We start from the raw sequence: 22,812 nt of genomic DNA, 5'->3' as shown, positions 1-22,812 counted from the left end.
TGTTTAAAGTTGGTTGCATCCAATCGCAAGCATTATAAAATGTCATCTCTCAATGTGTTACAAATCCAATGCAGCAGCTGAAAATAATTTAAAAAGTGCACAAAGGTATAAAGCTTTCATTGTTCATTACAAAGTGTATTGTATTGTCCTGCATGTGTTTATTGGCTACATATACAGGATCAAACATTAAGGGAAGACACTTTATCCAAAACAAACATATACAGAAAATAAAACAATTTTGGGTCAGTCAATACTTGACTTAATGTGGTCATTCCACTAAATGTGGTCATTCCACAAAAAACAATTGTATCAATTTTCTTTAAAATTACAATAAAAGGCCAAAAACATGACACAAACCATAGTCAAATGTACGATCTCATACGTTTCAAAGTCTTTAGTTACTTCTACGTTGATAGGTTGGTTTTTGTTTATTCGAAACAGGGCTTTTGCTTGGGAATAGTACATTGCGGCAATATTTCAGAACTGTATTTGGACCACAAATGCGCTTACTCAGGAACTGTAGTCAGGTAGAGAAGTCAATAGCAAGCTATAGAACACTCACACAGTGGAGAGATGCCAGACAAAGTATTAAACACTGACACACAGCAACTGACAACCTGAATGACACTAACTGCTAGAAAGATGGTCTCACAGTTATCAACTCTTCCACAAAATGTGATTGCAGAACAGTGTACACCTCGCTCAATAATATCTATACACACACCATATATCCCTCCTAATCTACGCCCTCATCCATTCTCCAACCAGCACTTCCTTTCATTCATTCACTCCCAATCAGTCTCCTCCCTGTCTTAAGTCAAGTCACCACACAATAACAGGCAGGCAGTCAGCCATACAAGGCCGGGTTGGGGTTGTGAATGTATCTGTAAGAGGGGTAGAATCACCCCTGACCTTTGCATGTCTCTGGTGCACGAGGTATCAATGCGCTTCACCACTGATCCAGGATCAGATAACTCCTAACCATTATGAGGATGAACAACTATCGGACCCTGGGTCAGTGGTAAGGGATCCTTCTGCCTCCTCAGCTTTCTAGTGATGCTCTCCCTTCAGTCATCAGTGCTCTCCAGCACACTCTGGCTCAGAGCCAGGTCCCAGTAGTGTTCTGTTCCGTGCTTCTTAAAGTGTTCTCTAGCCATGTTCTCTGTAGGACACTGCTTAAACTTCATCTCCCCGTAGTTACGCTCCTTAGCCGTGCCCTGGGAGGAGGAGAGGGGACAGATGGAGGCAGGAGAGAAAACAGCAGGGGAAGAAAGACGAGGTTAGATCAGTCTATACTGTGTTTACAATCAATCCATTTTAAAGAAGCCAGTTGTCCAAGATGAACATGATTATTATATGACGCATGCATTACACTCCTGGAGCGTTAGTGAAATAAGATGTCATGGTTAACCACTCACCTCCCAGACCAGGCTGCATCTGTTGTTCTTCTTGGTCTCATCGTCTGCATCTGGATCTGACAGACAAGAAAGGAAAAGGATTCAGAACCAAAACAACTACAGTGAAAAATGATGTAATATAAACAATAAGACAAAGCGTGGATCATCATCTAGATTCAGCTATGGGCCCAAGTTTTCTTAAGCAGATGGTCAGGGGGGCAGAACATAATTACAAATCATTTGCAAATTGACCTCAAGAAGACCATACAGATACAACATTTGACTTCAACAATCATTTCAAACCATGCTTACATTTGTATACGATCACATACAGTGTCAAGAAAAAGTATGTGAACCCTTTGGAATTACCTGGATTTCTGCAGAAATTGATAAAATTTTATCTGATCTTCATCTAAGTCACAACAATAGACAATGTGCTTAAACTAATAACAAATTGTATTTTTCTTGTCTATATTGAATACATAATTTAAACATTCACAGTGTAGGTTGGAAAAAGTATGAACTCCTAGGCTAATGACTTCTCCAAAAGCTAATTGGAGCCAGGAGTCAGCTAACCTGGATTCCAATCAATGAGATGAGAGATGTTGGTAAGAGCTGACAAAATTTGAGTTTGCTATTCACAAGAAGCATTGCCCTATGTTAACCATGCCTCGAACAAAAGAGATCTCAGAAACCTAAGATGAAGAATTGTTGACTTGCATAAAGCTGGAAAGGTTCACAAAAGTACAGTGCCTTGCGAAAGTATTCGGCCCCCTTGAACTTTGCGACCTTTTGCCACATTTCAGGCTTCAAACATAAAGATATAAAACTATTTTTTTGTGAAGAATCAACAACAAGTGGGACACAATCATGAAGTGGAACGACATTTATTTGATATTTCCAACCTTTTTACAAATCAAAAACTGAAAAATTGGGCGTGCAAAATTATTCAGCCCCTTTACTTTCAGTGCAGCAAACTCTCTCCAGATGTTCAGTGAGGATCTCTGAATGATCCAATGTTGACCTAAATGACTAATGATGACTGTACTTCAAAGCCATCAGTCTTCAAGTACAGTCGCAAAAAACATCAAGCGCTGTGATGAAACTGGCTCTCATGAGGACCGTCACAGGAAAGGAAGACCCAGAGTTACCTCTGCTGCATAGGATAAGTTCAATAGAGTTACCAGCCTCAGAAACTGCAGGCCAAATAAATGGTTCAAAGAGTTCAAGTAACAGACATCTCAACATCAGCTGTTCAGAGACTGCGTGAATCAGGCCTTCATGATCGAATTGCTGCAAAGAAACCACTGCTAAAGGACACCCATAAGAAGAAGAGACTTGCTTGGGTCATGAGCAATGGACATTTTTTATTTACCTTTATTTAACTAGGCAAGTCAGTTAAGAAAAAATTCTTATTTTCAATGACGGCCGAGGAACAGTGCCTGAACTGCCTGTTCAGGGGCAGAACGACAGATTTGTACCTTGTCAGCTCGGGGATTTGAACTTGCAAGCTTTCGGTTATTAGTCCAACTCTCTAACCACTAGGCTATGGACATTAAACCATGTCTTTTTGGTCTGGAGTCCAAATTGAGTTTTTTGGTTCCAACCGCCGTGTCTTTGAGAGGCAGAGTAGGTGAACGGATGATCTCCGCATGTGTGGTTCCCACCTTGATGCATGGAGGTCGTGGTGTGATGGTGCTTTGCTGGTGACACTGTCAGTGATTTATATAGAATTCAAGGCACAGCATGGCTGCCACCTAATTCTACAGCCATACGTCATCCCATCTGGTTTGGGCTTAGTGGGACTATCATTTGTTTATCAACAGGACAATGACCCAAAACACACCTCCAGGCTGTGTATGAGGCATGTGGCAGGGTCTACAGTCAATCACGGACTACAGGAAGAAATCCAGCCCAGTCACGGACCAGGATGTCTTGCTCCCAGGCAGACTAAATAACTTTTTTGCCCGCTTTGAGGACAATACAGCGCCACTGACACTGCCTGCAACGGAAAAATGCGGTCTCTCCTTCACTGCAGCCGAGGTGAGTAAAACATTTAAGCGTGTTAACCCTCGCAAGGCTGCAGGCCCAGACGGCATCCCCAGCCGCGCCCTCAGAGCATGCGCAGACCAGCTGGCTGGTGTGTTTACGGACATATTCACTCAATCCCTATACCAGTCTGCTGTTCCCACATGCTTCAAGAGGGCCACCATCGTTCCTGTTCCCAAGAAAGCTAAGGTAACTGAGCTAAATGACTACCGCCCCGTAGCACTCACTTCCGTCATCATGAAGTGCTTTGAGAGACTAGTCAAGGACCATATCACCTCCACCCTACCTGACACCCTAGACCCACTCCAATTTGCTTACCGCTCAAATAGGTCCACAGACGATGCAATCTCAACCACACTGCCCTAACCGATCTGGACAAGAGGAATACCTATGTGAGAATGCTGTTCATCGACTACAGCTCGGCATTCAACACCATAGTACCCTCCAAGCTCGTCATCAAGCTCGAGACCCTGGGTCTCGACCCCGCCCTGTGCAACTGGGTACTGGACTTCCTGACGGGCCGCCCCCAGGTGGTGAGGGTAGGTAACAACATCTCCTCCCCGCTGATCCTCAACACTGGGGCCCCACAAGGGTGCGTTCTGAGCCCTCTCCTGTACTCCCTGTTCACCCACGACTGCGTGGCCACGCACGCTCCAACTCAATCATCAAGTTTGCGGACGACACAACAGTGGTAGGCTTGATTACCAACAACGACGAGACGGCCTACAGGGAGGAGGTGAGGGCCCTCGGAGTGTGGTGTCAGGAAGATAACCTCACACTCAACGTCAACAAAACTAAGGAGATGATTGTGGACTTCAGGAAACAGCAGAGGGAACACCCCCTATCCACATCGATGGAACAGTAGTGGAGAGAGTAGCAAGTTTTAAGTTCCTCGGCATACACATCACAGACAAACTGAATTGGTCCACTCACACAGACAGCATCGTGAAGAAGGCGCAGCAGCGCCTCTTCAACCTCAGGAGGCTGAAGAAATTCGGCTTGTCACCAAAAGCACTCACAAACTTCTACAGATGCACAATCGAGAGCATCCTGGCGGGCTGTATCACCGCCTGGTACGGCAACTGCTCCGCCCTCAACCGTAAGGCTCTCCAGAGGGTAGTGAGGTCTGCACAACGCATCATCGGGGGCAAACTACCTGCCCTCCAGGACACCTACACCACCCGATGTTACAGGAAGGCCATAAAGATCATCAAGGACATCAACCACCCGAGCCACTGCCTGTTCACCCCGCTATCATCCAGAAGGCGAGGTCAGTACAGGTGCATCAAAGCTGGGACCGAGAGACTGAAAAACAGCTTCTATCTCAAGGCCATCAGACTGTTAAACAGCCACCACTAACATTGAGTGGCTGCTGCCAACACACTGACTCAACTCCAGCCACTTTAATAATGGGAATTGATGGGAAATGTAAATATATCACTAGCCACTTTAAACAATGCTACCTTATATAATATTACTTACCCTACATTATTCATCTCATATGCATACGTATATACTGTACTCTATATCATCCTTATGTAATACATGTATCACTAGCCACTTTAACTATGCCACTGTTTACATACTCATCTCATATGTATATACTGTACTCGATACCATCTACTGTATCTTGCCTATGCTGCTTTGTACCATCACTCATTCATATATCCTTATGTACATATTCTTTATCCCCTTACACTGTGTATAAGACAGTAGTTTAGGAATTGTTAGTTAGATTACTTGTTGGTTATTACTGCATTGTCGGAACTAGAAGCACAAGCATTTCGCTACACTCGCATTAACATCTGCTAACCATGTGTATGTGACAAATAAAATTTGATTTGATTTGTAAGGGCTATTTGACCAAGGAGAGTGGAGTACTGCATCAAAGGGGTGCTTCACTTGTGTGGGTTGAGTCACTGATGTGATCTTCCTGTCTGGGTTGGCGGCGGCGACGCCCCCCACCCCCGGGGTTGGTGGAGATATTTGTGGGCTATACTCTGCCTTGTCTCAGGATGGTAAGTTGGTGGTTGAAGATATCCCTCTAGTGGTGTGGGGGCTGTGCTTTGGCAATGTGGGTGGGGTTATATCCTTCCTGTTTGGCACTGTTCGGGGGTATCATCGGATGGGGCCACAGTGTCTCCTGACCCCTCCTGTCTCAGCCTCCAGTATTTATGCTGCAGTAGTTTGTGTCGGGGGGCTAGGGTCAGTCTGTTATATCTGGAGTACTTTTTCTGTCTCATCCGGTGTCCTGTGTGAATTTAAGTATGCTCTCTCTAATTCTCTTTCAGAGGACCTGAGCCCTATGCCTCAGGACTAGCTGGCATGAGGACTCCTTGCTGTCCCCAGTCCACCTGGCCGTGCTGCTGCTCCAGTCTCAACTGTTCAGCACCTGAAGTGCTGACTTGTTGCACCCTCGACAACTACTGTGATTATTATTATTTGACCATGCTGGTCATTAATGAACATTTGAACATCTTGGCCATGTTCTGTTAGAATCTCCACCCGGCACAGCCAGAAGAGGACTGGTCACCCCTCATTGCCTGGTTCCTCTAGGTTTCTTCCTAGGGAGTTTTTCCTAGCCACCGTGCTTCTACACCTGCATTGCTTGCTGTTTGAGGTTTTAGGCTGGGTTTCTGTACAGCACTTTGAGATATCAGCTGATGTATGACCTGGCCTCCAATCACCCGACCTCAACCCAATTGAGATGGTTTGGGATGAGTTGGACAGCAGAGTGAAGGAAAAGCAGTCAACAAGTGCTCAGTGGAAACTCCTTCAAGACTGTTAGAAAAGCATACCTCATGAAGTTGGTTGAGAGAAAGCCAAGAGTGTGCAAAGCTGTCATTAAGACAAAGGGTGGCTACATTGAAGAATCCAAGACTTCAAATATATTTTGATTTGTTTAACACTTTTTTGGTTACTACATTATTCTTTGTGTTATTTCATAGTTGTGACGTCTTCACTATTATATTGCAATGTAGAAAATAGTACAAATAAAAAGAAAAACCCTTGAATGAGTAGGTGTCCAAACTTTTGACTGGTACTGTATATATAAATTAAATTTTCACCATCTCTCTTGGAGTTGTGTTCTTCCCATTTGATTCTGCTCAACATGAGCCTCTTGAACTTCTTCTGGGCTTTGGGACCTGAGAGAACAGTACATGCATGCTCAGTCATGTAGTTAACTCTGGGGTAAAGAAGAACCCATTTACAGCAACAAGTCATAAGAAATGTTATGAGATTTTCATGAGTAATTCATGGTAATTAAAGGCAACTTGAATGGTTCACTCAGTGAAAGTAGACCCCATTAATATGGTCCCTCTCCTCTCACCCTCTTCCCTCCATCCACCCCCCTCTCACCTCCCTCCACCACCACCATGTTGACGTCTCGGTGTAGCACCACGGTGCCCGTCAGGTACAGCTGGTTGGCGTTAGCTTCCACCTTAAACTTCTTAGCCGGGTTGTGGAGGTTACGGATCCTGAGGGAAAGCGAGGGGGTGAGCGAGCAAGTACAAATGAGTTGGAAAGGCACACGGACACACTAAGCCGTAAATAGTTACCTGTGCACAGAGACTTACCTAAACACTATAACATGCACACAAAACCTTACGCTATCCAGAGACAAACCCTAACTCACCTATAGACGGAGATGTGAACTCCAAGACTCAGGTCCTCTTTCAGCTTCTTCACCTTCTTCTCTTTTCTCTGCTCGGTTGTGAGCTTCCGGGCTGCATTGGCCTCCTCATGGGCCCTGAGGACAAACACACAGACAGCTGGTTATGTAGTGAGATGTCATATGGAGGGAGAGGACAGAAATAGTGAGTAAGGAAGTGGGTGAAATAGGAGCAGTGATAGATGGGAGGCAGAAAAGAGGGGGGAGAGAGAGCGAGGAGAAAAGGGTTAATAGATGAGGGAGGGGTAAGAGAAAGAGGGGACAATACAGAGAGAAATGTGTTGTGGTTTGACTTACTTCTGTCTCTTGGCCATCTGTGCTCTGACGTGGGCCTCTACCTTAGTGGGATCCTGTACTGCCTCCGTACCCAGCACTCTCATCAGGTTAGAGATGCGCACTGACGAGACAAACACACTCAAGGTCAAAGATGCACTGAAACGGGAGGAGAGGAACACAGGCCTCAAACAGGACTACCCCTCAGTAAAACTTCAAATTGAAGAGAAAAGCAGCATTACGTCAACAGCCCTGGTCTCGATCCTACCTTTAGGTTCTGGGGGTGGCATGAGCCCCAGTCGGACCTTCTCCTGAAGCTCTTTCTGTCCCTCCCGGCGAGTCTGTCTCCTCAGCTTCTTCTGTTCCTTCTTAGTCAGGTACACTCCCAGAGTCACTCCTGGCTTGTCTGTGTCCACTGGAGAGAGGAGACCAACACTTAGAGCTGCCTTCTCAAACCGAACAGTAATCTACTCCTCTCGGTCAGGTTGTCAACAAGGCGGCATGGCGCATCGTTCAGAAACAGACATCTCTTTTCCATAAAATATGTTTGAATTTTCAAACTAGTTTTCATCTGGAAAGGCAGATAAAGGGTTTCTATCAAAACCAATCCCTTTGTCATGTGAAAACAGAATCCTAGTCATTACTCCACACGCTTAATTAAGTAACTTTTGTTTTGAGTCGACTTCGCCGTGGGCTTGAACAGGTCCCCTGGGACACACCTGGGCGGCAGCCCCGTTCCAAATAGAGCACAGACAACTTTCAGCCCATGCAAAACACGCCTACACAGGAAGCCGGGTGAGATTAATCTAACCCACTGACCAATATCCAGGAGCCCTTATTGGGAGCTTGACATAAAAGTAACATCAAAGAAGGGATGTGTGTGGTTACCTGGGGGGCTGATCTGAGCAGGGTGCTCCACCAGGTTTGTGACTCCAAACAACTCCATCGCCACAAAATTGGTCTCTGTGGATCTGAGAGAGAAGAGATGTGATCAGCACAACAAGAAATCTGGAAAACGGTGGAGGATCAGCCTCCCAGGATTTAGGATGACTATATTGAGCTAGTAAAGCGGGGATTAAATGTGTAAAGCCTCACAGGTCAATGTTGGAGGGGAGGATGTACGAGTCCCACCACTCAATGATGGGCACCTGCCCGTCCCCCAGCATCTTCTTGGGGGCAAAGAGGGCCAGCTTGGTAGAGGCCTGGATCCCAGTCTTCTTGGCTGCCTGGGCGATCTCTGTCTGCAGCTTCTCCAACTGGGCCTGGACAGGCAACAGTGGTGGTTTTGGTTGTTTAATTTCCATTTTGCAGTTAATGTTACACTCTACAAACAGTTGTTCCTCTCTGTGTATTGATCAATTGTTGTGAAACACTTTCAAAATAATAAAAGGCTATGGTAAGAGGTGGAAGGTGACAATTTGTAAGTCGCTCTGGATAAGAGCGTCTGCTAAATGACTTAAATGTAATGTTAAATGGGTCAGGGGTCAGATTTGGTACCTTAGTTCTGATCCTCTGGGCAATCTTCTCAAAGCGTCCCTGCTCATGGAACTTGAAGCCCTTCTTGGCTCGCTGGGCGGGTGCTATGTTAACACGCCCGTCAAAGTAGATAGTGGACTCCAGGTCCTCGCCAGGTTTCTCCTTCAACTGCTGACGGAACTGCTCCCTCTTCACCGCACGGATATTAGCTGTGGATGGAGAGGAGATGAATGAACACAGTCAGATATTAGCTGTGGATGGAGAGGAGATGAATGAACACAGTCAGATATTAGCTGTGGATGGAGAGAAGATGAATGAACACAGTCAGATATTAGCTGTGGATGGAGAGAAGATGAATGAACACAGTCAGATATTAGCTGTGGATGGAGAGAAGATGAATGAACACAGTCAGATATTAGCTGTGGATGGAGAGAAGATGAATGAACACAGTCAGATATTAGCTGTGGATGGAGAGAAGATGAATGAACAGTCAGACAGGTGACTGAAGATCGGGGAATACAGCATGCTGATTGTGACAGTAGAGGAGAGTGTTGTACCTTTGAGGGTGGGCATGCGGTGTGTTAGCTCCACCTCGTTGCCGCTGGCATCCACGGTCCGACCCATATCATCCAGAATCAGAGGGGCCGGCTTGTTTGACTCGCGGGCCTCTGCCACCTTCCTACACCCAACACACAAAATCAGATGACACATGTGTTAAGCCTCCCTGTAGTATGACATGTATTTGTGGAAGTGTCTAAAGTTGGGTCTGTGGTGTATGCTATACTCACGGTGGTGCTATCCCCATGGCGTGTAGGTTGGCCAGCGCCACCAGGTTATGAGGTCCTCCAGTGTTCCCAATGGCTCCCAGTATACCAGGCTTCATGGCTAACTGCGACTGGATGCGGGCCTGCAGCTCTGCAGCCTTCCTAGCCTTCTCAATGGCATCGTTCATGAAAGTAGCTGCCTGGGAGGGAGCGATGGACTGGGCCGAGCCCGAGGAGGGGGCAGAGGGAGCGGGGAGAAGATGAGAGGCGAAGGGGGGGTCTGGCTGGGGAGTGGGCAGGGGCAGCCTCTGTAGGGGGACAGGAGATTGTGATGAGACAGTAACAACACAAGTCCACAATATCTGTCAGACATCTACACTTTTCATTTATGAGGAGGGGAAAAGACAGCCGATCCTTCAAGAGAGGGAGAAAGTGGAGAAAGATTAGTCTCACCTGCTGGGAAGACACTGGGACGAAGCTCAGCTGTTTCTTCCTCTCCTCTATCTGTCTGGTGGCAGCCTCCATCATCTGTTTGATCTGAGGACAGAGAGAGAGGGATTGAACACATTGATTCATTTCACAAGGATCATGACACGTCTGTGTGTGAAGCAGGATCTTGGTACATGTGTGTTTCATATTGGAAACAGTGTGTGTGTGTGGCTACCTGTACTTTAGTGAGCATGACAGGGCTCTCAGTAGGGGGTGCAGGTAGGACCTCTGGTTCCTCCACCTCCTCGAAGCGGGGGACACGTTTCCTCTTCACCGGCACACCATCTCCTGCCTCAGGGACGTCCCGCCTTGCACCCACCTCCACCTCATCACCAAACACATCCTGGGGGAACATCAGTAGGTGGCAATGGCCTGAGGCTTAGCCAGAGGCACAGCCAAGCAATCTAACCAATGCAATGAGTAATTTAAACAACCTCCTGGGGAATATCCACTCACTGTCTCCTGCTCCCAGGGGAGATATGTATGACACTAACATAATAAAGATTAATCTTTGAGACAACGACTTTCTGTAGATAAACGAGTTACTGAGTTGAAATCTCTGATAATGGTAGAAACTCACCTAGCCTATCGTTTACACCCATTCAATGCCTTCTGATATCGGTGCCATCTCCATGGTCTAAACATGTAGGTAGCTACTGGTTACAGGCTACAGGTTAATGTGTTCCATCTTCATGGTCTAAACATGTAGGTAGCTACTGGTTACAGGTTAATGTGTTCCATCTCCATGGTCTAAACATGTAGGTAGCTACTGGTTACAGGATACAGGTTAATGTGTTCCATCTCCATGGTCTAAACATGTAGGTAGCTACTGGTTACAGGATGCAGGTTAATGTGTTCCATCTCCATGGTCTAAACATGTAGGTAGCTCCTGGTTACAGGACACAGGTTAATGTGTTCCATCTCCATGGTCTAAACATGTAGGTAGCTACTGGTTACAGGACACAGGTTAATGTGTTCCATCTCCATGGTCTAAACATGTAAGTAGCTACTGGTTACAGGATACAGGTTAATGTGTTCCATCTCCATGGTCTAAACATGTAAGTAGCTACTGGTTACAGGATGCAGGTTAATGTGTTCCATCTCCATGGTCTAAACATGTAGGTAGCTCCTGGTTACAGGACACAGGTTAATGTGGAATGTGTGGTACAACAGCAGCAGCAGTGTGTGGTGAGGTCTACCTTCAGGTCTCTCTTGCGGTTCCTTTCCCCAGCACCCTTGTTCCCACGGGAATTGCGGCTCTCCTCCAGGGCCTCAAATAGTCTCTCCACGAACCCACCGGCAGACTCATCCAGGAATGGACGCAGCTGGTCTAATGGGTCAAAGGTTAGGAGTCAAGGGTCAAATACAACATTTAAAGACTGCTGAACAGTTATCTATGAGTCAGACCCACAAAAAAACACGTTCTGGAAAAATAGGCCAACAAAACAGACAGCGTACAACACAGCTTTTCTGCCATCATTTCAGTGTAACATGTCACACACCAACTGCCCTCATAATCCCCCTCTCACACACCCGTGGTCTTCCTCTTGTCCAGGCCCTTGCCCACACAGTGCAGGGCCGCAGTAACGACAGTAGGCTCAGAGAACCCCAACACCTTCTTCACGGTCCGTTCCACCCAGGGCCGTAGCTCCTCCACCTCCCGTTTAGGAAGAGACATAGTCTACAACACAATGGTAGTCGGTAAACAAACAAACACACACACAGAAACATACAAACTTCTTAGCTAGCCAAGTAGATAACGTTAACCTTAGTGGCATGGATAGGTGATCAGCAAAGTTGACAAACAGACCAGTGTCACGTGTATCTGCCCAGCTAACGTTAAGTTAGCTACTAAAAAGTATGATTAGTTTGCTTGCCAAGTTAACAAACATTTGCTGTTTTTGTTTCCCTTGCCTATTCACATTTCACCTGTCAACACAGATTTTTGCCAGTGTTGGCTAACTAGTTAGGGCTCAACTACTAGCTAACTTGCTAGCTGTCTCAACTACTAGCTAGCATTGAACTCTTGTAGCTAGCTAGCAAGCTACAACTGTCCGATTCCCCCGTGTGAGATCAACTTACCAACCAGACGATTTCGTCCTTACCAGGTAAATATATCCTCTTATATCAATTATATTCTAAAACATTAATATTAAAAGATTGAAATACATAATAAATCCAAGCCGCTGTGAACAAACTTTCTGTTAGCGCGGCGTTCACACGACGTTCTGAATTCAGAACCCGGAAGCGGAAACAAGTGAGGTAAATTCTTCTACTGCTAGTACTTGTTCGTTGTTGCCGCCTATCGTAAATCAATCATAAAATCAAATGCGTGAATAATAGTTTTTATTTATTTAACTAAGCAAGTCAGTTAAGAACACATTCTAATTGACATTGACGGCCTACCAAAATGCCTCCTGCGGGGACGGGGGCTGGGATTAAAAATGTACAATAAAATATAGGACAAAACACATCACGACAAGAGAGACCTAAAAACAACAACATATCGTGACAGCAACACCACCAGCAGTGCCACTGTGACAACAAATTTGGACCCCCTAAATATGGATTATGAAATAATTTTTACATAACTAATTTTTGCTATCGTTATTTTTTTAAATCCGTTATTAGAAAGTGGCAACGCGGAGCACTAATTTAACCCACACATTTTCTAGAGGGACGGCTTTAGGCGTAACATAACAGTATCGTACCACATGCAACTGCAAGTTTTTCCTATTCAGAAGTTGTAAGAAATTCCACACGAATATTATAGTTCAAGCACAAAGAACGAAATATAGAGGTGAGTAAAATTGTTAATATGTTGTATTTGTATTAAATGCATTACAGAAGTGTAACGTTAGATCAGCTTATCTTAACCTGGCTGTTTGTTACTTTGTGGCAGTATGAAAAAGGATCAAATATATGATCAACAAACTCATGGTGCTGAGTGTTTTTACTTAAACCACACGCATTGTAAACGTAAAACGGTTAGACATAAAGGTAGTTACCTAGCAAGTCAGTTATTTTAAGTAAATTAATACGTGTGGTCCCCATTGCTTTTGCTCTTTAGTTTTCACCAAAAATGAAGAGAAAGAAGGACATCATGTCCTTCTTCCAGAGAAAAGACAAGGCAGACAGTGAGACAGAGCCAGATGGTTGACGTGATGTTGAATAAATCTGTGGTTACTTGTAAAGCAGTGCAATTTGTCAATTTAAATGGTGTATAGAAATGAGTCTGTGTTTGTGATTGAAATGAATTCTTATTTAACATGCTGTTGGGCTTGTGATATAGATATCAGATGGATTTCAGAAGTTGCCTGGTGGCAATGGTATATCTAAAATACTTTTAATGATATATATTTTTCTTTGGCAGATATCAGCAAATCCCGAGAGGAACCACCGGTGCAGCCAATGATGAACATTGGCTGCACCGAAGAACTCTGATGGGGGACCGGAAGAGGAGCTTCAAGGCGGCCTGGTACCATATCCACCCCTGCCTTGAATATTCAAAAGAATCCGGCTCTGTGTTTTGTTACGCCTGCAGGCATTTTAGCCATCCCAAAGTCTCACTGTAATTGATTCACATTTGGGTTTTAACAACTGGAAGAAGGCAACTTACAAAGAGGGGGGATTTGCAGTTCATGTAAAGTCTGAGCAGCACAAACAAGCAATGATTACATGGAGAGACTATCAGAAAGCTGTACAAAGTAATGCAACACTGGTAAATGCCCTAAACAAGGAACACAACAAACCGGTTTAAGAAAATAGGGACAATATTAAAACAATAGAAGTACTACTACTTACAGCCACACAAAACATTGCAGAAAGAGGACACGATGAGTCTGCAGAGTCAGATAAGAAAGGGAACTTCATGGCAATCCTAGAAACAATAGCTAAGCATGACGCAACTGTGAAAAAAAGGTTGACTTCCATTCATAATGGAAAATATACAAGCAAAGGGATTCAGAATGATGTTCTGAGGTGTTTGGCAGACATGGTTTGAACAAAAATTATTGAAGTAAAAAACAGTGATGCATAATGCATAACAGCATAATGGAAGACAAAACAAAAGATGTAAAAAATAAAAAATGTTTTAAAAAGGAGCAGTACTATTTCAGAGGAGCTGTCCATGAGAGCTTTCTCCGCTTTGAATCTGCTGATTGACTAGATGCAGCAGGGCTTACTGACAGAATCATAAACATATTAGAAAGTCATGGTCTTGAATACAAAAACAACCTAGTAGGCCAAGCATATGACGGTGCTTCCGTTATGAGTGGCAAGCATTCAGGCGTCCAGGCACACATTAAAGAACAAGCAAAGCCTTTTACATCCGCTGCAGTGCACACTGTCTAAACTTAGTTTTAGTGGATACAGTCAAAGTTGTCCCTGAGGTCGGACAGTTCTTCTCCTTACTAGAAAGACTTTACTTCTTCACATCCGGGTCATATGTGCATCAAAAATGGCTTGCATACAAAAAGAGATGTACCCAGGTGCACCGAGAGAGGTTCAGAGACTAATGTCGATATATGGCTCTACATACTATTATGGATAGATTACCTGCCATTAAGCGAGTCCTGCAAGACATAGTCCAAGAACACAATGGTGACAGATCTGTTGAGGCACGAGGTCTGCTTGCACAGATAGATTTACAATTCATTGTGTGCCTTGTTACACTGCATAAAGTGTTTGGAGAAGCAACATTTCTATCAGATATGTTACAGTCTTCATCACTTGACCTGTCAAAGGCTGTTGATTTAGTTGAAGCCTTAGTTCAAACTTTGAATGACTACAGGGATGAGTCATTTTTTGATGACCTATGGAATGAAGTGTTGAACACAGCTGAGCAATGTGATACTGCAATACACCCCCCTGCAAAACGACCAAAAAAGCTCTCAATTTAATGGAGACTCTGTACTCAGTACAGTGGGTCAGATTCAGAACAAGAAAAGGGCAGTTTTCGTACAGCCCCTTTCTACCCTGTTTACTATCATATGCTCAATGAGCTTAACAGAAGGTTCCCTAACAAACACTGTGACATTATGAATGGCATCCAAACTCTAAACCCTACAAGTGATGTGTTTTTCAAAGAGAAGTCCCTGCACTAAATCTGATGAAAACGTATCTCAGGTCCACAATGTCAGATGACAGATTAAGCAATTTGGGTGTATTGAGTCTTAGAGGACAAAGGCCTTGAGTCTAGATGCATTTGTTGATCTTTTTGCAACAAAAAAACACAAAAACTGGAGAATACAGTTGTGACCTGATACTGAATATGTAATGCAAATGAAAATTATAATGGAAATGCAAATAAATTGTTGAATGATTACGAACATGGTCTTTTGCCTGCTAATGCGTGAAATGCAGTGAAGAAAACAATATGACTACAATAACGTCTAATGTAACTGGCTCCAGCTTGGCCACCCCAGTTGAAATGGTCTAGAACCGCCACTGAGCAACACATGAAAACACAACATGATAGCAACACAAAACACGGTACAAACATTATTGGGCACAGACAACCGCGCAAAGGGCAAGAAGGTAGAGACAGAAATACATCACGCGAAGCAACCACAACTGTCAGTAAGTGTGTCCAAAATGTAGTCTTTGAATGAAGACTAGCTGCAGCGAACTGAAAAGAGGAGCGACCCAGGGATGTGTGTGCTTTGGGGACCTTTAACAGAATGTGACTGGCAGAACTGGTGTTGTATGAGGATGAGGGCTGCAATAGGTTTTTTAGATAGGGGGGTGAGGCCAAAGATAATAAAAAGGGCCTATGCTGCAGGCAGAGTACTTTCATCAAAATACAGATTTTCCAGAGGTAGTCTACAATTTTACCACTCACTGTGCATTTGACACAGATGACTGTCTTGTTGTAGCAGTTTTTCACTTGAGTACAAGAGTGTGTTCAGTTCAATTGAACCTTTGCTACGTTTCGTATAGATTTGTACTGAACGGCACGTTCCCCCAAAACGTTCAAATCAAATGTGCCACATTCTTCGTAAACAACAGGTGTGGACTAACAGTGACATTCTTTCTTACGGGCCCTTCCCCTATATTAGTACCGAGTCGATATTCAGGGGTATATACGGTCATTGAGGTAGATATGTACATAATGTATAATGGGAATAAAGTGACAGATAGTAAACAGTAGCAGTAGTGCTGGCTATGTGATAAGTCAAAATAAGTTAGTGCAAAAAGGGGCAATGCAGATAGTCTGGGTAGTTATTTATGATCTATTTAGCAGTCTTGTGGCTGGAGTCTTTTTATTGAACAGACTTTGAGGTATGTTTGCTCCGTTTTTGTGGGTTTGGCTGAAAGCAATGAGTGCCATATTTAAAGAGAAGCCAATAATTTCATCCATAACCCCTCCCTGTATTTTAATTGCTAATTCATGACCCCCGTTTCCGTTTAATTGAACGTTAAACTACTTTGTTTTCGTACTGAACGCAGCCCAGTAGTAGGCAACTCTAATTTATTGCAATTTGGATTGTCGGCCACTAGTCGGGAGTAGAGTGACATTATAGGCTACAGCCTCGGTCGGCCTTGTCAATTGAACTTGAATTTCAAATAAAATATATACACTGAGACATAGATACAACTGCATTAATGCGTTTTCTCAATCACTACGTGATGATGCGTAAGCAAACTGACATGCATTCATAGAATTGGTTGAAAACACTGGATAATGTTGAAGATGCCGCCTTGTTTATTTGGTTATTTCCTTTCCGCGCTCCCTTTTCCTCTTTCTCTCCTTTTCCTCCTGTCGCGTGATGTAGGTCATCTGAGTCCAGTAGTAGTAGTTTGAGCACGGGAGCTGCAGTGTGAGCCGGGGGCTATCCCCCGTCTGCTGGATTACATGCAACGCTCTCTCCCGCCCCTCTCCACCCTCTAGTCTACTCCCTCCCTTCCCTCTCCACCTCTCCCCGTTCCTAGTACTACTACTGCAGTAGTGTTTTAGAACCCTTGCACTGCTGTTCTATAATGATCTAGGCCTACTACTGTAACTGTACTGTGCTGTACAGCCAAATAGTACAAACACCACTCTTTTTCTGTGGAATTCTGTTTTTTGTTATTTACTCTCTCTTTCTTTCATTCCACCTCTTTTTATATCTCCATATTTCTCTCACTTTCACCGGGCTCTCTCACACACAAAGCACACACATCTTTCCAATTCATCCTCCTCACATGCAGGGATGGACTGACTAAATGCCCTGGCAAAAAAATTGTTTGGTAAAAAATGACTTTTTAAATTTTTTATTTCACCTTAATTTAACCAGGTAGGCTAGTTGAGAACAAGTTCTCCTTTACAACTGTGACCTGGCCAAGATAAAGCAAAGCAGTGCGACACAAACAACAACACAGAGTTACACATGAAATAAACAAACATACAGTCAATAACAATAGAGAAAAAAGTCTATATACAGTGTGTGCAAATGATGTAAGATAAGGGAGGTAAGGCAATAAATTGGCCATAGTGGTGAAATAATTACAATTTAGCAATTCAACACTGGAGTGACAGATGTGCAGAAGATGAATGTGCAAGTAGAGATACTGGGGTGCAAAGGAACAAAAACAAAAATAACAGTATGGGGATGAGGTAGTTGGATGGGCTATTTACAGGTGGGCTATGTTCCTTTCCGTGCCCCCTTTTCCTATTTATCTCCTCTTTCACCTGGCGCGTGATGTAGGTCATCTGAGACCAGTAGTTGTAGATCTGTGAGCTGCCCTGACAGCTGGTGCTTAAAGTTAGTGAGGGAGATATGGGTCTCCAGCTTCAGTGATTTTTGCAATTTGTTCCAGTCATTGACAGCAGAGAACTGTAAGGAAAGGCGGCCAAAGGAGGGATTGGCTTTGGGGTGACCAGTGAAATATACCTGCTGGAGCGCATGCTACGGATGGGTGCTGCTATGGTGACCAGTGAGTTGAGATACGGCAGGGCTTTACCTAGCAAAGACTTATAGATGACCTGGAGCCAGTGGGTTTGGCAACAAATATGAAGCGAGGGCCAGCCAACGAGAGCATACAGGTCGCAGTGGTGAGTAGTATATGGGCTTTGGTGACAAAACGGATGGCACTGTGATAGGCTGCATCCAATTTGCTAGATTGAGAGTGTTGGAGGCTATGTTATCAATGACATCGCAGAAGTCAAGGATCGGTCGGATAGTCTGATTTCTGAGGGTATGTTTGGCAGCATGAGTGAAGGATGCTTTGTTGCAAAATAGGAAGCCGATTCTAGATTTAATTTTGGATTGAAGATGCTTAATGTGAGTCTGGAAGCAGAGTTTGCAGTCTAACCAGACACCAAGGTATTTGTAGTTGTCCACATATTCTAAGTCAGAACCGTCCAGAGTAGTGACGCTGGAAGGGCGGGCAGGTGCGGGCAGCGATCGGTTAAAGAGCATGCATTTAGTTTTACTTGCATTTAAGAGCAGTTGGAGGCCACGGAAGGAGAGTTGCATGGCATTGAAGTTCATCACCCAGTGTGATACGGAATTGCTATTATTTTCATTTTTAGAACACATTCAAGAACCTCCAGAAGCTAACCAGCTAATTAGCTACAAGTTATTTAGTCATTGTTAGCCACTGCTAGCGGCTTTTACCTTCTGCACAGATACCAGCCCTGTTTTTAGCCACCATCATTTGCAAATAAATTCATTCAAAATCCTACAATGTGATTTTCTGGATTTTTTTTCTTCTCATTTTGTCTGTCATAGTTGAAGTGTACCTATGAGAACTTGCACAATTGGTGGCTGATTAAATACTTTTTGGCCCCACTGTATATAGACTCTTTTTTTTCTCTCTCTCTGTGCTATTGACTTGCCTGTGTTGTTGTCTGTTCACACTGCTATGCGTTATCTTGGCCAGGCCGCAGTTGTAAATGAGAACTTGTTCTCAACTAGCCTGCCTGGTTAAATAAAGGTGAAATAAAATTAAAATTAAATTGATGTATACAGAGAAAAGAGTCGGCCCAAGAATTGAACCCTGTGGCACCCCCATAGAGACTGCCAGAGGTCCGGACAACAGGCCCCAACAGGCCCTCCGATTTGACACACTGAACTCTGTCTGAGATGTCTGTCTGACATTCCACGAGCCAGACCATTATATATGACTGTACCGCACACAGACCCCTCAACCCCTCTCCCCACACACTCACTCACGCACACAATATCACAAGTACCCTCACCCCATACACACTCGACCCCCCCCCCACCCAAAACAAACACACACACAGACTCTCAATGGTGTCTTCATAGTACTCAGTAGCACCCGCAGTGCATGGCACTATTTTGTGGTCGCTGGTTGAATGGAGGGGCTGTGTATGAATGCAACCTCTATCCTCTGGTCTGGTTTGAGAAAAAGCTTCATCCTTATTCATCAAATAAGATTACTGTCAGTGTTGTGTTTTATTCTACAATGTTTTCACTTGAAGGGCACATAAACTGAGTATACCAAACATTTAGTAGTATTTACCTAATATTGAGTTGCACAGGGATGCTGGCCCATGTTGACTACAATGCTTCCCACAATTGTCTCAAGTTGGCTAGATGTCCTTTGGGTGGTGGACCATTCATGATACACACGGGAAGCTGCTGAGCATGAAAAACCCAGCAGCGTTGCGGTTCTTGAAACAAACCGGTGCGCCTGGCACCTACTACCATACCCCGTTCAAAGGCACTTAAATCTTTTGTCTTTCCTGTTCACCCTCTGAATGGCACATATACACAATGGAATGGCATCAAACTATGTGATTCCCCAGACCAGCAGATCAGGTGGCGTTTCATCATTCTAACCCAGTTGTAGTCCTGTGTGTCTGACAGTGGCTCTAAATCATTCTAGAAGGTTCCGGTACCAGGGGACTCTGGGTCACGCTGCTGTATACACTTCTCCAAACCCTGTGTATGTATGTGTGTTCACTTCACACCAAACTGAGCTGCATGCCACAGCACTGAGCCACGGCCCCTAATACACACACAGATGGGCAGAGTGTACCAGTCCTCAGGGTGTGTGTGCATGTGTGTTGTCAAGGTACATGCAAAATAACCCTCATTTACATACTCGGCAGAAGCACGGTAGTTTTTACCTCTTTCACCATCCCCCTTTCACCATTTCTCTCTCTCATCCCACCTTTTCCTTTCACCATTTCTCTCTCTCATCCCACCTTTTCCTTTCACCATTTCTCTCTCTCATCCCACCTTTTCCTTTCACCTTTTTCTTTGTCTCTCATTCAGTCACTCTGCTTCAATAATTGAGAAGCCATGTAAGATGGTGTCACCATGAGGATCGTAGCAGGACTCTTCCCTAAATATCCCCACATTGTGTTATGAGAGACTTCTGTGTCCTTGAAAATATGGTCCACATCATGTATTTTAGTCTGCCCCCTGCTGATGACATAATGGCCACCAAGCAAGGACAAATGTGATATGTCTGCTATCTAAATATTTGAATCCTTTCTTCCTATCTATATATTCCTTAAACAGTAGGTTCAGTAGTGTGGAGGTTAACTCTATTCCCTCTCTTGGTATTGCAGGCCATAGGCAGGACTAGTGTAGTGATGGTTAACTCTATGCCCCCTATTGGCAGTGTGCATGTTTAATACAGATCAACGTTGTTTTGAGACTAGTCAGCATTCAGCCCTGGAGGATTTGGGTGAGTGCAAGTAAGTAAGTGTGTGTGTGTGTGTGTGTGTGTGTGTGTGTGTGTGTGTGTGTGTGTGTGTGTGTGTGTGTGTGTGTGTGTGTGTGTGTGTGTGTGTGTGTGCGTGCGGTCAGTAGTAGAGTACAGCAAGGCTTGCCTCGCGTAACGTTCAATGGCGCACAGTGAATGAACACAGCAGAGACGGAGAGAGGCATAGAGAGACAGAGACACAGCAGGTGCAGAGAGAGAGGGATAGAGAGACCGAGAGAGACAGAGACACAGCAGGCACAGAGAGAGAGGGATAGAGAGACAGAGACACAGCAGGCACAGAGAGAGAGGCATAGAGAGACAGAGACACAGCAGGTGCAGAGAGAGAGGGATAGAGAGACAGAGACACAGCAGGTGCAGAGAGAGAGGGATAGAGAGACAGAGACACAGCAGGCACAGCCATGTTTCTCAAATGTCACATTTTGAAGTTGTTCCAAACGTCAAATTCCAAAGTGTTTAGGGTTATGTGTAGGCATTAACTTTCTTTAATTCAAATGTTCAAAATAAAGAATACAACTAAACACACACAAAATAAACACTAAATTCTACTTCTTGGTTCCCTAAACCCCACTCAGCAGTCATGTCATCCTGTTTCCTCTTTGTGCCCTCTACATATCCACTCCTCTTTCTCCCCCTCCTGCCCTTGCTAGAGAGGGAGGGAGGAGGCAGGGGCTTCTCTAGCTAAAAACTGCATGGATACAAGGGGGGGCTGTGAAGGGAAGCAGGGGGGAGGCGGTCTTTGTTGTTGTAGCTTAGAACCCGTCAGTGTGTCAGAAGAGATTGGCCCGGTACTGAATCAGCAGGTCACTATGTCAGGGGATGTGTGCGTGTGCACACCTGAGTTTTGTTACTTGTATGTGTTTTTGTGCGTGTGTGTTTTTGTTTGTTTGTGAGTGTTGGTTGGTGGAGGATGGGATGGCAGTGCTCTATCCTGTCTGTCTGAGCTTGGAGAACCACACCCTCTCAGATTTCTGCTCCCTAACTCAACGTTCAACTCCTTGGATACACTGCCTGTTGGGGAGGAGCAGGGGTGGAAGAGTCCAGCACATCCGCTGAATTTAAAACGGAGTTAAAGACATGGCACACAGTAACTCAATGGGTGGTTGTTAGTGTTCTTGTCAAATTACAACTTCAATAGCAATAATAATAACTTAATAAAAAAACGTAATAAAACAATTAACTTTAATAGCTATTCAGTTTTGTTATATGAAAATAAATAGAGTTTAATTTATAATTGGATGTTTGTGTATTTGAATTAAACAGAATGTTCAGTCTCCATTGTGACAATGTCAGCATGGAAGGTGTCATGTCTAGGGCCCTGTGTTTTGGACAATGATCTTTAGTTAAATCTGTCAGATGGTCCAGCACCATCCTCAGACAATTTGTTACATTCTTGGTGTAATTCAAATGTCTGGGAAAGGCTTCAAATAAAGGTTCAAATCTAGGTCATGTGACATGGTAACCCAAAACACAGGGGCTGCGTTCCAAACACGTAAAAGACACATCCTCCTCCACTTACCCTCGCCTTATGCCCTTGGGGGAATCCCCGCGGCCGTCTTTTCCATCGGTCCAAACAATTCGCCAAGTAAGCAAAGTTGGCAACGTAAGCCCCTCAGCCAAGCTCTGTTCACTCCGGGGCTTGAAACGCCCCATAATTCAATTCGCGATGATTGTACATCCGCTAAGAAAAGTCAGCCAAAACTTACAACCAACATTAATATGGAGAAGTCAACATACAAGTGTCAGTAAAAACGAATGTAAATAAGTTAGACATTTTGCTACTAATGCACATGACGGCAAAAACACATATGGTAAAAGTCATGTTTTTGTTTGGTTAGCTTTTAGAAACGTTAGCTAGCGCGTACAACTTTCCCTGACATCGTAATATAATCATTTTCGATATACCTGATATTGTCAGATGGCTGGTATTCGATGTCTGCGGAGGTGTTGTCTTCTAGCCAAGATATGAAATGCAATCATAATCGGCTGTAGCGCATATAAAGCACAC

The 22,812-nt window shown here is 44.3% G+C and overlaps 1 protein-coding gene and 1 long non-coding RNA gene across 2 annotated transcripts; one reads left to right on the top strand and one right to left on the bottom strand.

Annotated features, from left to right (window-relative positions):
• Positions 1 to 134: 134 nt before the first annotated feature.
• Positions 135 to 12,383, bottom strand: LOC135520682 (U4/U6 small nuclear ribonucleoprotein Prp3-like). Its single transcript, XM_064946415.1, has 17 exons — positions 12,204 to 12,383; positions 11,655 to 11,802; positions 11,321 to 11,451; positions 10,297 to 10,464; positions 10,086 to 10,169; positions 9,657 to 9,940; positions 9,426 to 9,547; positions 8,890 to 9,077; positions 8,488 to 8,654; positions 8,281 to 8,363; positions 7,661 to 7,807; positions 7,417 to 7,516; positions 7,084 to 7,197; positions 6,807 to 6,925; positions 6,515 to 6,592; positions 1,419 to 1,474; positions 135 to 1,217 (listed from the first exon to the last, which is right to left on the bottom strand). The coding sequence occupies exons 2-17, from the start codon at positions 11,797 to 11,799 to the stop codon at positions 1,068 to 1,070; spliced, it is 2,136 nt and encodes a 711-aa protein (XP_064802487.1). The 5' UTR covers positions 11,800 to 11,802; positions 12,204 to 12,383; the 3' UTR covers positions 135 to 1,067.
• A 10-nt stretch (positions 12,384 to 12,393) lies between these two features.
• LOC135520683 (uncharacterized) lies at positions 12,394 to 15,447 on the top strand. Its single transcript, XR_010452423.1, has 2 exons — positions 12,394 to 12,921; positions 13,495 to 15,447. It is a non-coding gene; the product is annotated as an uncharacterized LOC135520683 (long non-coding RNA).
• The last annotated feature ends 7,365 nt before the right edge of the window (positions 15,448 to 22,812 follow it).

This window comes from Oncorhynchus masou, chromosome 29, assembly GCF_036934945.1.
Source record: "Oncorhynchus masou masou isolate Uvic2021 chromosome 29, UVic_Omas_1.1, whole genome shotgun sequence".
NCBI classification, from domain to species: Eukaryota; Metazoa; Chordata; class Actinopteri; order Salmoniformes; family Salmonidae; genus Oncorhynchus; species Oncorhynchus masou.
This window is presented reverse-complemented; position numbering and strand designations above follow the sequence as displayed.

What these genes read in the sequence shown, in the direction of transcription:
- LOC135520682 (XM_064946415.1), bottom strand. Translation starts at nt 11,799, where the DNA reads ATGTCTCTTCCTAAACGGGAGGTGGAGGAGCTACGGCCCTGGGTGGAA. An exon ending in GCCATGGGGATAGCACCACC is followed by an intron (nt 9,548 to 9,656) that starts GTGAGTATAGCA and finishes TGTTGGGTGTAG; the next exon opens with GAAGGTGGCAGAGGCCCGCG. An exon ending in GCCACCCCCAGAACCTAAAG is followed by an intron (nt 7,517 to 7,660) that starts GTAGGATCGAGA and finishes TTGTCTCGTCAG; the next exon opens with TGCGCATCTCTAACCTGATG.